The 12,375-nt window shown below is 39.4% G+C and overlaps 1 protein-coding gene across 4 annotated transcripts in view; it reads left to right on the forward strand.

Annotated features, from left to right (window-relative positions):
- Ctnnbl1 (catenin beta like 1) overlaps positions 1–12,375 on the forward strand; it is a 158,008-nt gene that overhangs the window by 47,718 nt on the left and 97,915 nt on the right. For all 4 annotated transcript variants that reach the window (XM_090352335.1, XM_090352334.1, XM_090352336.1 and 1 more), the window contains one exon: positions 7,048–7,187. In XM_090352335.1, coding sequence (XP_090208461.1) covers positions 7,048–7,187 — 140 coding nt within the window. The remainder of the gene's footprint in view (positions 1–7,047; positions 7,188–12,375) is intronic.

Below are 12,375 nucleotides of genomic sequence, written 5' to 3' on the forward strand. Positions count from 1 at the left end.
TTGGTTAGTTAATGTTCTGTCTTCCAGGACAAGATGGAGTGCTGTGTGTACTTCACTTGGGATGTGCTGAACAGTATGTAATAGATTGTTTACATTTGTGTTAGGCTGGGAGCTGTATGAGGCTAGAAAGTACGATCATTTTATTAGCTGGTATATTCTCAGAACCTAGGACAGTGACTGGCACAGGGTCTGAGCTTTGCATCATTTCCCAATATCCCTTATTTACTCATACGGCAGTGTTTTTGTGCTTGTCCTCTCCCCCCCCCCCCTCATTTTTGGATAATTTTCCAACTTTCTAAACTTAAAATGTTAGGGTTAACTCTATATACTTGGAAGTAGAATCACAAGGTTGAAAGGAAATGAGAGAGCCTGGCATTGGTGGTTCACCTGTAATTCTAGCTACTCAGGAGATTGAGATCTCAGGATCATGGTTTGAAACCAGCTGGGTAGAGTGTTCACCTTGAGCAAAAGAAACTTAAGATAGTGGAGTTTAAGTCCTAGGATCAGTGAAATGGGGAGAGAGGGGAGAGAAAGGAAGATATAGCCCATTCTGTTTTTAGTGATTTCTGTGGTTGGAACCCAAGGCCTTGTACTTGCTAGACAAATGCTCCTGCTGAGCCTTACCCTTAACGGCTCTGTTTAAGGCTTCATTTGTTTTTGTTTTGAATTGTGTCTCACTCAATGGTAGACATGATGTCTACCATTCTTTGTTTTTATATTGTTTTTGACAGTTTTGCTACCTTTGTACAAGATTGGGTAGGCCTCAGACTTGATTCTTCTCCCTCCATCTCCTGATGGTGGCTATTTCATGCATGTGTCACCATGTCTAATAGGCTATTTTCTTTTACTTTTTTTGTGTGTGTATGCCAGTATTGGGGCTTGAACTTGGCCTTGAGTTTATGCTTACCTTCTTGTTTTTTTTTTTTTTTTTGCCAGTCCTGGGCTTGGGCTCAGGGCTTGAGCACTGTCTTTGGACTTTCTCAAGGCTAACACTCTACCACTTGAGCCTCAGCACCACTTCCGGCTTTTTGCTATGTATGTGGGGTACTGAGGAATCGAACCTGGGTCTTCGTGCATGCTAGGTAAGCACTGTACCACTAGGCCAAACTCCCAGCCCTGCTTGCCTTCTTTTGCTCACAGCTGGTGCTCTGCCACTGGAGCCATGCCTCTACTTCTGGCTTTTTGCTGGTTAGTTAGAGACAAGAGTCTTGCACATTTGTCTGCTTGGGCTGGCTTTGAACTAATATCCTCATATTGTTAAAATTACAGATATGAACCACCAGTAACTGGCTTATCTTACTTTATTTTGATTCCCTTTATTAATTATCTTTAGTGACAAAGATTTTACTTGCCAAAAAACACTTGTCCTATCATTTGACATCATTTAAAATCTGACTCTTGAAGTTTTCAACTAAGAATAAGAAAGAATGGAAAACTTCATCAAATTCTCATGTGAGTGGATATCTAGACTAACCACAATGTCAATTGCAACCCACAGTCAGTTTTCGCATCCTCACAATGTGGTTCTATAGCAGATGCACAGTTTTAGGGTTATTTAGTTGCAAGAGAATTCCCTCCCTCCCTCCCTCCCTTCTTTCCTTCCTTCCTTCTTATACTGGGACTTAAACTCAGAGCCTCACATTTAGCTCAGCTTTCTCTCTTATGGCTACCATTCTTTCACTTTCCTGAAAGAGCCCCTTACTTCCAGATTTTGGTGTTTATTTGGAGAGAGGGCATAGAGCATTTCTTTGATTTGTCTACCTAGACTCTAAATCTTGATTGTGAGATCTCAGCCGCTTAAGTAGCTAGGATCATAGGCATGAGCCACCAGTACCAAGCTGTGGTCTTTTTTGTTATTGTTGTTGTAAATAAGCTGTAGTTTTATTCTGTAAGAATTGTGTAAGTTTGAGTAATTTAAAAAATACCTATTTGTTGGGGCCAGGAATTTGGCCTAGTGGTAGAGTGCTTGCCTAGCATGCATGAAGACCCGGGTTCTATTCCTTGGTACCACATACATAGAAAAAAATCCAGAAGTGGTTCTGTGGCTCAGGTGGTAGAGCTCTAGCCTTGAGAAAGTCCAAGAACAATGCTCAGGCCTTGAGCTCAAGCCCAGGACTGGCAAAACAACAACAATAAACTTATTTGAAGAAAATAATTTAAATTAGAATGTCCACTTTTTTTTTTTTTTTGGTTTTGGTGGGTCATGGGGCTTGAACTTGGCCTGGGCGCTGTCCTTGAGCTCTTTAGCTCAGGGCTACCACCCTACCCTTGAGCCAAGCCCCACTTCCCATTTTTTAGGGGTTAATTGGCGCTAAGAATCTCAAGTCCTTTTGTGCCTGGGTTGGCTTTGAACCTTTATCTTCAGCTCTCAGCCTCCTGAGTAGCTAGGATTATAGGCACATCTGGCTTCCACATTAATTTTTTTTTTTTTTTTTTTTTTTTTGCCAGTCCTGGGCTTGAGCTCAGGGCCTGAACTCTGTCCGTGGACCTTCTTAAGGCTAGAGCTCTACCACTTGAGCCTCAGCACCACTTCTAGCTTTTTTCTATGTATGTGGTACCGAGGAATCGAACCCATGTCTTCGTGCATGCTAGGCAAGCACTCTATCACTAGGCTAAACTCCCGGCCCCCACATTATTTTTTTTTAAGCTTATGTTAGTTAGAGAGGGAGTGGTCATTGTTAAATTTCCACATATGTTTATATTGTATTCTGATTAGTGTCCCCTCCCCCCATTACTTTGCCTTTCTCCCTTTTCCAAAATAACTTCATTGTTCTATTTTTATAGTTGCAAGCAGTTTATTGTAGCTATATTCAATGTCCTTCATCCTGCTTAATCCCAAATCCTCTTTCTAGTACTCCCCACATACATACCCTAGAGAGTCTATCCCTGACATCTGCATCACCTATGGGTTATGTGTTGTCTTCTTTTAAGAACCCTAAAATCACTGTAGCACTTTAGGTATCAGTTTTTGTTAGGCTTCTCCCAGTGTTCTGTGATGGGCCAGAATTGTACAAAAATAACCATTGTCCGACAGAATTACATTGTGGTTGTAATTTGTGTTGCAGTTACAGTTGACCAATACCATCAAGTGCTTTCTACATTTGTGTCTTTATGAAACTGTTGTTCCCACATTGCACATTTATACTTGACTTTTTGGATCAGTGTAGCTTTCAGTGTGGATCACTGTTGCCTCTCGAGGACTTTTGAATTGATTCTGTTACCTGCTGTGTTCACTGTCTTCTTAAGTTTTGTGTTATATGACATTTCCTAACTTTGCTTTTTATATATTCACCAATTTAATTGGTTAGAAATAAAGTACAATAAAGTAGTTGATCTAAGCAGTCCAGAAGAAAGAGGCCTACAGAACCCTTTTGGAGGCTTCTTTAGTCTGAGACTGATACAGTAATTATTAGCATCCAGATCCTTAGATCTTGTCCCAGTTTTCAGCACAGTTTCACTTTTTTTTTTTTTTTTAAGTGCCAAGTCTTCCTTGCTTGTTTTTCCAGGTGGATGGGAAAAACCTTTTGTTGTTCTCCAGAATTAGAGTATTAAAAAAAAAGAAACCAAACCAAAACAAAAAAACATATAAGACAAATGAGCCTTATAGGTTTTGTTAAGTCTACTTGGGTTCAGGAATTATGTAGTTTTTCTGTCTTTCTGAATTTCCCAATCCTTCTCCTCCAGCCCTTTTTTGTTTTAGTTCTGGGGCTAGAACCCAGGACTTCATTATTTCTACACAAGTACTCTACCAGTATGCTACATCCCTATCCTGAAACCAGGCCTTCTGACTGCCATCTGATTGTGGTTTGGTCTCTAACCTTCAGTGGATGAGGAGCTAGTGACTTTAAAATATTCTTTTGTAGGGGCTAGGAGTTTGGCCTAGTGGTAAGAGTGCTTGCCTAGCATGCGCAAGACCCAGGTTCAATTCCTTGGTACCCCATACATAGAAAAAGTTGGAAGTGGTGCTGTGGCTCAAGTGGCAGAGGGCTAGCCTTGAGAAAAGCTCAAGGACTGTGCTCAGGCCCTGAGTTCAAGCCTCATGGCTAGCAAAAAATAAATCAATAAAATAAAATATTCTTTTGTAAGCACAGAAGGAATCTTCTGTGGCACTAAGATAGGTGTGGCTGTGTCCACCTAGCATTCAAGAGGCCAACAGAGGAGGATTGCAAATTTGAGGCTAGCTTGGACTGTATAGTCAGTTTAAGGCCATATCGCCAAAAAACCAAGGGTTGGGGGTGTAGCAGTGATAGAGCACTTGCATAGCATGCACAAAGCCCTGGGAGAGTCTTAATAAAATAGTTATGCAAATCATTTTGGGTAATAAGGTGACAGTAGATGAAAAGGCATTGAAAAAAACAACACAAGGGAATGTTTTGCAATAGTCGACATGAAACATACGTATAGCTTTAATTATATGAAGCATAGTCCTGGCCTACAATTTTGCAGATGAATCAAAATAGAATGAAAAGTACAGAGAGATGAAATTATGCATTAAAATGTAGCATATGATGACAGTTTTTCCAATGTGGAGAAAGGATATATTATGGTATTGAAGTAATTGGACAAACATTTGTGGAAAATAAAGTTTTATGTTTGTCCTATAACACATGTTAAAATAATTTTTCTGGTGGATCAAACATTTAAACATATGTAAACATGAAAATATACCGTAAAATATGTTTGATCTTAGTATAGAAAAGACTTCCCTCAGGATAAATAAAACAGAGTTCATAAAGGCAAATATTTAACAACTTGAACTTTTGAAAAACCTTCATACAAATAAACAAACAAAATATAGTATGCACATTAAAGGGCAAATATTTTTCTTTTTTGAAATATAATACTAGTTTCATTAAAATAGAGATCATTTGTAAGTCAACAAATAATTATCCTGATTACGAATGAGCAAAGAATAAGTAATAAATACTAGAAAAATATAAGCCATATTAGTAGCAAGAATGATTTTTTTAAAAAGTGTTATTTAATATTGTGAAATGGAAGAGATTTTAAGAGTGAATGTAGGGGAAATAATCCTTTCATACATTTGCTAACTTTCTGGCAGAATATATAAAAACCTGTTAAGTCCAGCACACTCCTTGACTTGGCATTTTCCTCTTTGGAAATTTATCTTAACACAGAAATTATGAATGTGAGCATCTAAGTATTATTTGTTATAGAGAGGAAAAAAATGGAAGCTATCCGACTACTGACAAAGGGGATTGGTTAAATAAATTACCATACCTCAACACAAGGGCATACACTATGTAGCTATTTAAAATGTATGATTTACAGCAGGAATTACAGATAAAACTCTCCTGTGATCTATTAGCAGTCTCTTCTTGGAGCCCTATGTTGAGAAAGATTCAAAAGCCAAGTTTGGACTCTGCAGGGCAGACAGATGCTGTGCTTAAGAAGGGACTTTACCTAGGTGAAGGGGAAGGAGAATGACTAGGAGTAGCTTGTCAGCTATTGGTCTTTTTTGTTGAGGAAGAATGTTTAGTGATGGGGAAGTTGTTCAGCTAGAGTTAACAACAACAGCATGAGTATAGAGTGATAGACTACATAGTTTCATTTTTAGTTTTGAGTTTAAAAATGACACAGATTAGCATATTTTCAGTGTTTCTAGATTGAAAGATTATGGATGATTTCACTCCTTAAGTGGCTTTTCTTTCCTTGGTTATGTTAAAAAAAAGTAGTATTTGATAATTAGAAAAGTATATAAAAAGCTATGATTATAAATCAGAAGAGGAAAAAGCAATGGTAAGGGATATTGTCTAAAATTCAAAAGAATTATATATTTTCTCTAGATTTTTGTTCCTCAGGGAATTTATATTTCTGTTCTGATACCTGCCCAGCTTTCAGCATCTGAAAGTTGACGAGGCTTACTTGATTTCAGAAATCCCTACTTGTTTGTGGCCTCCACAATGGATTGGACATCTGTAGATAGAAGAGATAAAAGCTGGAGTTTCTGTGTTCAAGAAGCTTCTGTTCTAAATATTAAAATGACCATAGTACAATAGCAGTAGCATAGTACAAGACGAACAAGAACAAATACTTGTGTAGTGCTTCTTAAGTGCCAGACTTTTTTCTAAGGGCTTTTCTACATTGTTGTTGTTGTTTTTGCTTTTACTCCTTACCAGCAGCATTGTGGTATAAGGTAACATTATTGTCCCTATTTACAAATGAAACAGCCCTTGAAAACCTGAGTAGCTAAGCTAGGTTCAAACCCAGGCATCTGATCTGTGGAGTCTGTCTTGATGACCATGTCCTCTCTATCAGTCTCAATCCAGTATTGTTCCATGCTTTACATGTATTATCTCATTTCCTTTGTAGAAGAAACCTCCCTGCCTTATTCTTCCAAACATTTCTTGAATGTCAGACACTGAGGAAGGGTGTGGAGAGGGAATCTAAAATAATTTTGTTTTTAGGCAGAGACCTATAGGGAGGTTCAGAGTGGGCATATGAATGAAGTGTCATGTTGTGGAGAGTTTGATGGTAATTATACATGCCAGACAGTATGTCCCAGACATGCCTTGGGACCTGCCTCTCAGTCAGCTTGCTAGAGGAATAGGGAGGAAAGCATTTGGGCGTGTGCATGTAAAATCTGTCTTCTTTTGAGTGAAGGGAATAACTGGCTGTTGTCCTGAAGAGAGGAGTAAGAGAAACCTTTGCTGGAATAGGATAGCTAGTCCAATCCAACAAAGTGAATTCCTACTCCAAGAGGTAATGGTAGCTAATCCATAGGACCAGTGGGCAAATCATGTAGTGCTGCAAAATGCTTTGAAGGCCTTAAAAGGCAACTATGATGGCAGAAGTAAGGGGACCTCTGTAATGAGATCTGAATCCAAGATTGATTTTTGTAATGAGGAAATCGATTTTCCGAGGAAATTGTGTGACAGTATGATGTTTGGATGAGTGTACTTCTTGGTTGGTCTGTCGTAGACACTTTGACAGATTGGCTGTGTCTGGATTGTGTTGCTGTTTGTTTCCTGTGTGCTGAGAATGCCCTTTTTCTTTCAGTAATACTGTCTTATTCTCCCCTCTTAGGTTCATGGAATCCGAGCTAGACCTAAACGACATCATTCAAGAGATGCACGTTGTGGCCACCATGCCTGACCTGTATCACCTTCTGGTGGAGCTGAGTGCTGTGCAGTCGCTACTTGGGCTGCTCGGACACGATAATACAGATATCCTTCAGATCAGTCCTCGTTAGAAGGCTGATGCGGGGAAAATACTGTTTACTCTTGTCTCCTGCCTGTCTCTGCTGATGTGTGCTGTCATGTCTGGTGTTCCATTTCCATTCAATTATCTTCTATCTTGAAACACACACTGCTCTTTATTCATAATCTGCTTTCTACTTCTTTACCAACATTGGGAAAATCCTTAATTGTTTTGTTTGCTCTTACTAGTACTAGAATTTATGATGATGTTTCTCTTTGAACATTAACAGTATTACTTTTCAGGGTCCAAAATTGCAGGCTCCTTACTGAGAAAAGACCAGAAAGATTTGAATGTGTTGAGCTAGATGACATTATACTAACAGATGGCCCAGTGGAATTGAGGCTAGAAAAGTCAGTGAACCATGGTAAGAAGCACCTTGGATGTCAGAGGATAGGGAAGCTTGTTTGTTTTTTTCCACTGCCATATTTAAGTTCCTTCAAAAAAGGCTGATTACCCAATAAATAGTGTTTTGTGTGTTGAATGAACATACAGACGAGCTAAGTTTCACTCCCATGTTCATTTCTTGTACAAAATGTAGTGCCTGTCTTCCCATAGTGTTCTTATCTGCAAAAGTAGAGTTAATAACTTTTGTCTTTCAGTGTTACTGAGAAGATCAGAGAAATTATAAGCGTGCTGAGCACATTTCCTGATACATAGTAGGCACTTAGTAAATGTTCCTTATAACTGAATTTGAGTCATGACTTCCAAAACCAATTTATACTTTGTCTTTGCCATCAAATGTGCAATCTTTTTAATGTAAAAGGTTTTTGATGTGCCTGTGGACAGGGTTATGTTCATTAAATCAGATTCTCTCCCAGATTTCCAAAGGTATGAGACAAATGCAGTTAGTCTGCTTGAGTGATATTCATGGGAAATCTGCTGCTGGTTCATGTTATTTTCATCTTCCTGGTAATCTCTCTCCCGAGAGCATGTCTGACTAGCTTCTTTCCTGCCTGATAATTCTCATAGAAATAAATCAGTGAATAATTGTAATGCAGGTTTCTTGAAGGACAATTTTAAGATATTTCTGATGCTTCATGTAATGTTGATGTTAACACTCTGTCAATCCCCAGATTGGCAGCTGTGTTTGCCAGTGTTTGCTGTGGGCTTCTAGGTTACAGGAGAGCCCTAGTCAACTTGTTTGTTTCTGAGTGAGTCTCAAGCTCGTTCAGGAGATATGCATCAAGTGCCTCAAAAGAGGCGTGGTGCTAGGCCCTGTCCTGGGTGGATGTTTAAGCAACATCAGTCAGTAAACATATCCTGGGTGTTCTTTTAGTCAGTTTTGGGCTGACATAACCATAAATCAGGTGACTGATAAATAACATAAATTGGGCTAGAGGCATAGCTCAAATGGTAGAGCTCTTGCCTAGCAAGCATGAGTATCCTGAGTTCTAACCCTACTACTAGCTCTCCCCAAAAAGCCCAATACTGTCACATTGGGAATGAGCTTTCAGGGACGATGTAAACTTTCATTTACTCTTTAGTAGATGTCTGCCATATGATTGGCCCTATTTGAAATACTAAATGGTCCACACAGATTTAGTGACTGAGCATTTCTAGGTGTGACTTCTTTACCTTTTTGTTTACCTGTAGAACAGTAATTTGCAAAAATTGGATCAGGCCTTAACCTTATTCTTTATTTGTTTTCTTCAGTGACAAGACTGAGGTCAAATGCTGGACAGCTAACTAGAGGTCAAAGCTGAAAATCCAGGTCTGGGGCCCCAGCCCAGGGCACCTGCAGAGGCACATGTTCCCTGTGGATTTTACCATATCTTTATCAGGAATTGTGTGGTTCCCCAATATACCTGTGCATTAACTGAAATTACCTGTTTTGTTTCTGGAAATAGCTTTTGTTTTTCATCTGGCTAACAAAACAATAGTAGCAGCTTGACATTTTGCCAATCCTCCATCCTTTGCTCCTGCTGAGGAGAAGACTGACATGAGACGTGCCGCTCAGTATCAGCATACTTATGAAAGGCAAGGGCACAGATGTTCTGAGTTGTTTTCTTTAAAAAGGAAAAGAAAAACAAACAAAAAACACATCCTCCTATAGTATCTTTGACTGACTGCTATTTCCCTCCTGTTTTCTTGACAGCTAACCTGTTTTTCCCCTTCTTTTATGCCAACCATCACCCAGCTGCCCTAATGGTATTTTTAAAAATCTGATTTTTTAATTATGCCCTACATCACATTTAAAGTACATTGGAAAATGTTTAATTACCTTAATTTTAATTAGATGCAGCAATTAGGGTAAATGTCATTCTCCTCTAGGTACAGTTTTTCCTAAAAATGATTTCAGGAAAGGGTAAGCCCTCTTGACTTGCAGAAAACATTTTCAATGCTGGTCGGAGTGTTGCTCTCCCTGACACGTTGCACTCTGCTTCTTGTCTTATCTGTGATCTATAATGGAAATTTTTCTTCAGGCAACGGTTGTTAACAATTTACTGTTGTACAGCTGGAACTGCCCAAAACACCTTACCATGAATAAACAATTTCATGGCAGTCATGACTTAAATTTGTTATCATTTTAACTCTTCATTTATCACCCAGGACCATACACGGCTGGTTATATTCCCAGCAAGCACAGGTCATCTTTGCTTTGTCCTTCTTTGAGAAAACATAAACTATAGGGATTTTAATTGGATCAGAGGCTCATTTGTTGTAACCTTAAGAGGCAATGGATGTGAGAACACAGCTTGTTTCTTGTCCTTTCAACCGTGAGAAGCGGCCTCAGAGTTGATTCTGGTGCTCTGCATCACTGCCGCTGATGAAGGCTTGTCAGCGCTTCTGGGCTATCTTCCCCGGAGAGGTGGGAGCCCAGCCATGGCCAAGGGTTGGCTGCCAAGTTGTGCTCTGTGTGTACCTCATACAGTACTTCAGGATTGCTCTAAATACCTTTGGAGGGAAGGATCTAGCACTGGCTGCCATGTTAAAATGCTTTTAAAAGTACTATCTGAGGCCGGGAGTTTGGCCTAGTGGTAAAGCACTTGCCTAGCATGCACGAAGATCTGCGTTTAATTCCTTGGTACCACATACATAGAAAAAAGCCAGAAGTGTTGCTGAGGCTCAAGCGGTAGAGCTCTAGCCTTGAGAAAGTCCAAGGACAGAGTTCAGGCCCTGAGCTCAAGCCCAGGACTGGTGCACGCACACGCGCACACATACACATACACGCACTATCTGTAAAGTTAATTATTTAAAGATGTGTAGATCCCCTCTTTTATGAACTGTTAATTTTTTTTTTTTTTTATTTTGGCCAATCCTGGGGCTTGAACTGAGGGTCTGAGCACTATCCTTGAGTTTTTCTCAAGTGCTGTACCACTTGAGCCACAGCACCACTCCTGGCTTTTTCTATGTATGTGGCACTGAGGAATTGAACGCAGGTCTTCATGCATGATAGGCAAGCACTTTACCACTAGGCCAAACTCCCCACCATGAACTGTTAATTTTTTAAAAATTAATCCAGAGGTGCATGTAAAGGTCTTTTTCAGGCTGGAGGGTATGACTCAGTGGTTAAGTGCTTGTCTAGAATTTGTGAAGACCTGGCCAAAAATCACTTCCAAATTTTTTTATTTTATTTTATTTTGTTTGTTTGTTTGTTTATTTATTTGCCAGTCCTGGGCTTGAGCTCAGGGCCTGAGCACTGTCCATGGACTTTCTCAAGGCTAGAGCTCTACCACTTGAGCCTTAGTACCACTTCCAGTGTTTTTCTATGTATGTGGTACCAAGGAATTGAACCCGGGTCTTCGTGCATGCTAGGCAAGCACTCTACTACTAGGCTAAAACTCCTGCCCCCCCCCAAATTTTTTTTAAGTATTGTTTAGAAATACTAAGTGGTTTTTGTTTGTTTATTTTGTTTGTGGAGGTGGTAAGATTTTTTTTTGTTGTTTTTATTTGTTTTGGTGGTCTGACTTTAAAATTTCTCAGATTCCCTAAAGGAACAAAGAGGAATAATACAAGGGGAAGATAAATGAAAAATTACCATGGCATCAAATTCATACTCATCCTATTTGTGTCATTTACTATGCTCGCAGCTTAAGTGACAAGTTAGTGGAATCCTTGATAAGGTCATTTTGTAAATCACTGGTGTTTATTTGGTTCTTTTTTAGTGTAATAAGTGTGTTGTGTACTTACCAGAAAAACAAGAATTAGTAACTATAGTTAAGAGCAGGACACTCAGATCACTACTCTCGGGCAGGTACAGGCCAGGCCTATAGAGTGATATACTTAGAAAATGCCATTGGAATTCTGAGGTGAGGGGCATCTTGTGGCTGGTTGGGGAAATTGATGATTGCTGGTGGAAAGATCCTGATGGAGTGTAGATTAAGGGCTTTCTTTTGTGGTCTCTACCCTTGCAATGGAAACTACCATTCTTCATATTCTGGAAGCTGATGGGGTCTTGGTAGTTCCTCATATAATCACTGAAAACTGATCAGAATATCAGATCTGTGGTTGTATGTATGTGTAGAGTGTATGCATTTAAAAATCATGACTACTGCTGGGCATAGGTGACTCACTCCTATAATCCTAGCTACCCGGGAGACTGAGATCTGAGGATTGTGGTTCTAAGCCAGCTTGGGCATGAAAGTCTATGAGACTCTTATCCCCAGTTAACTGCCAGAAAACTGGAAATGGCACTGGTAGAGTGCTAGTGTTTAACTGAAGAGCTCAGGGACAGTGCCCAGGCCCCATGACTAGCAAAAATAAAATAAATAATAATAATAATAAAAGCATCATGACTACTCAGCACTAAATGCCCTAATCTTTAACAGAAGTGATCAAGTCATCGAAACTGGATTTATTTATTCTATTTTTTCTTGTGAGTCAGAATTAGGTTGCATCGTAATGTTAGCGGTACAGTATATTGCCTGATAACGAGTGAGAACAGAGTAATTACAGTGCAGATCATTGGTGCTAATGGGACAGCTCCTTTTTGTATAGAATCATTGTAGGAAGTGATTATGACCAGTATCTTCTAAATTATGGTTTTGTTTTCTTAGATTCTAGAAAGGCAGGAAAATTTGTAGAGTTGTTCATTTGGATTTTGTGAAGAATTACACTGGTGGGAATTTGGAAAAAGGGTTTTTCTTCGACCAACAGGAATCAACTGAACTGAAGCAGTTTGGGTCTGAGAATGCTAAAGTGGAACAAACTGAC

Source organism: Megascapheus bottae, chromosome 18, assembly GCF_031878675.1.
Source record: "Megascapheus bottae isolate mThoBot1 chromosome 18, mThoBot2.hap1, whole genome shotgun sequence".
Taxonomy (NCBI): Eukaryota; Metazoa; Chordata; class Mammalia; order Rodentia; family Geomyidae; genus Megascapheus; species Megascapheus bottae.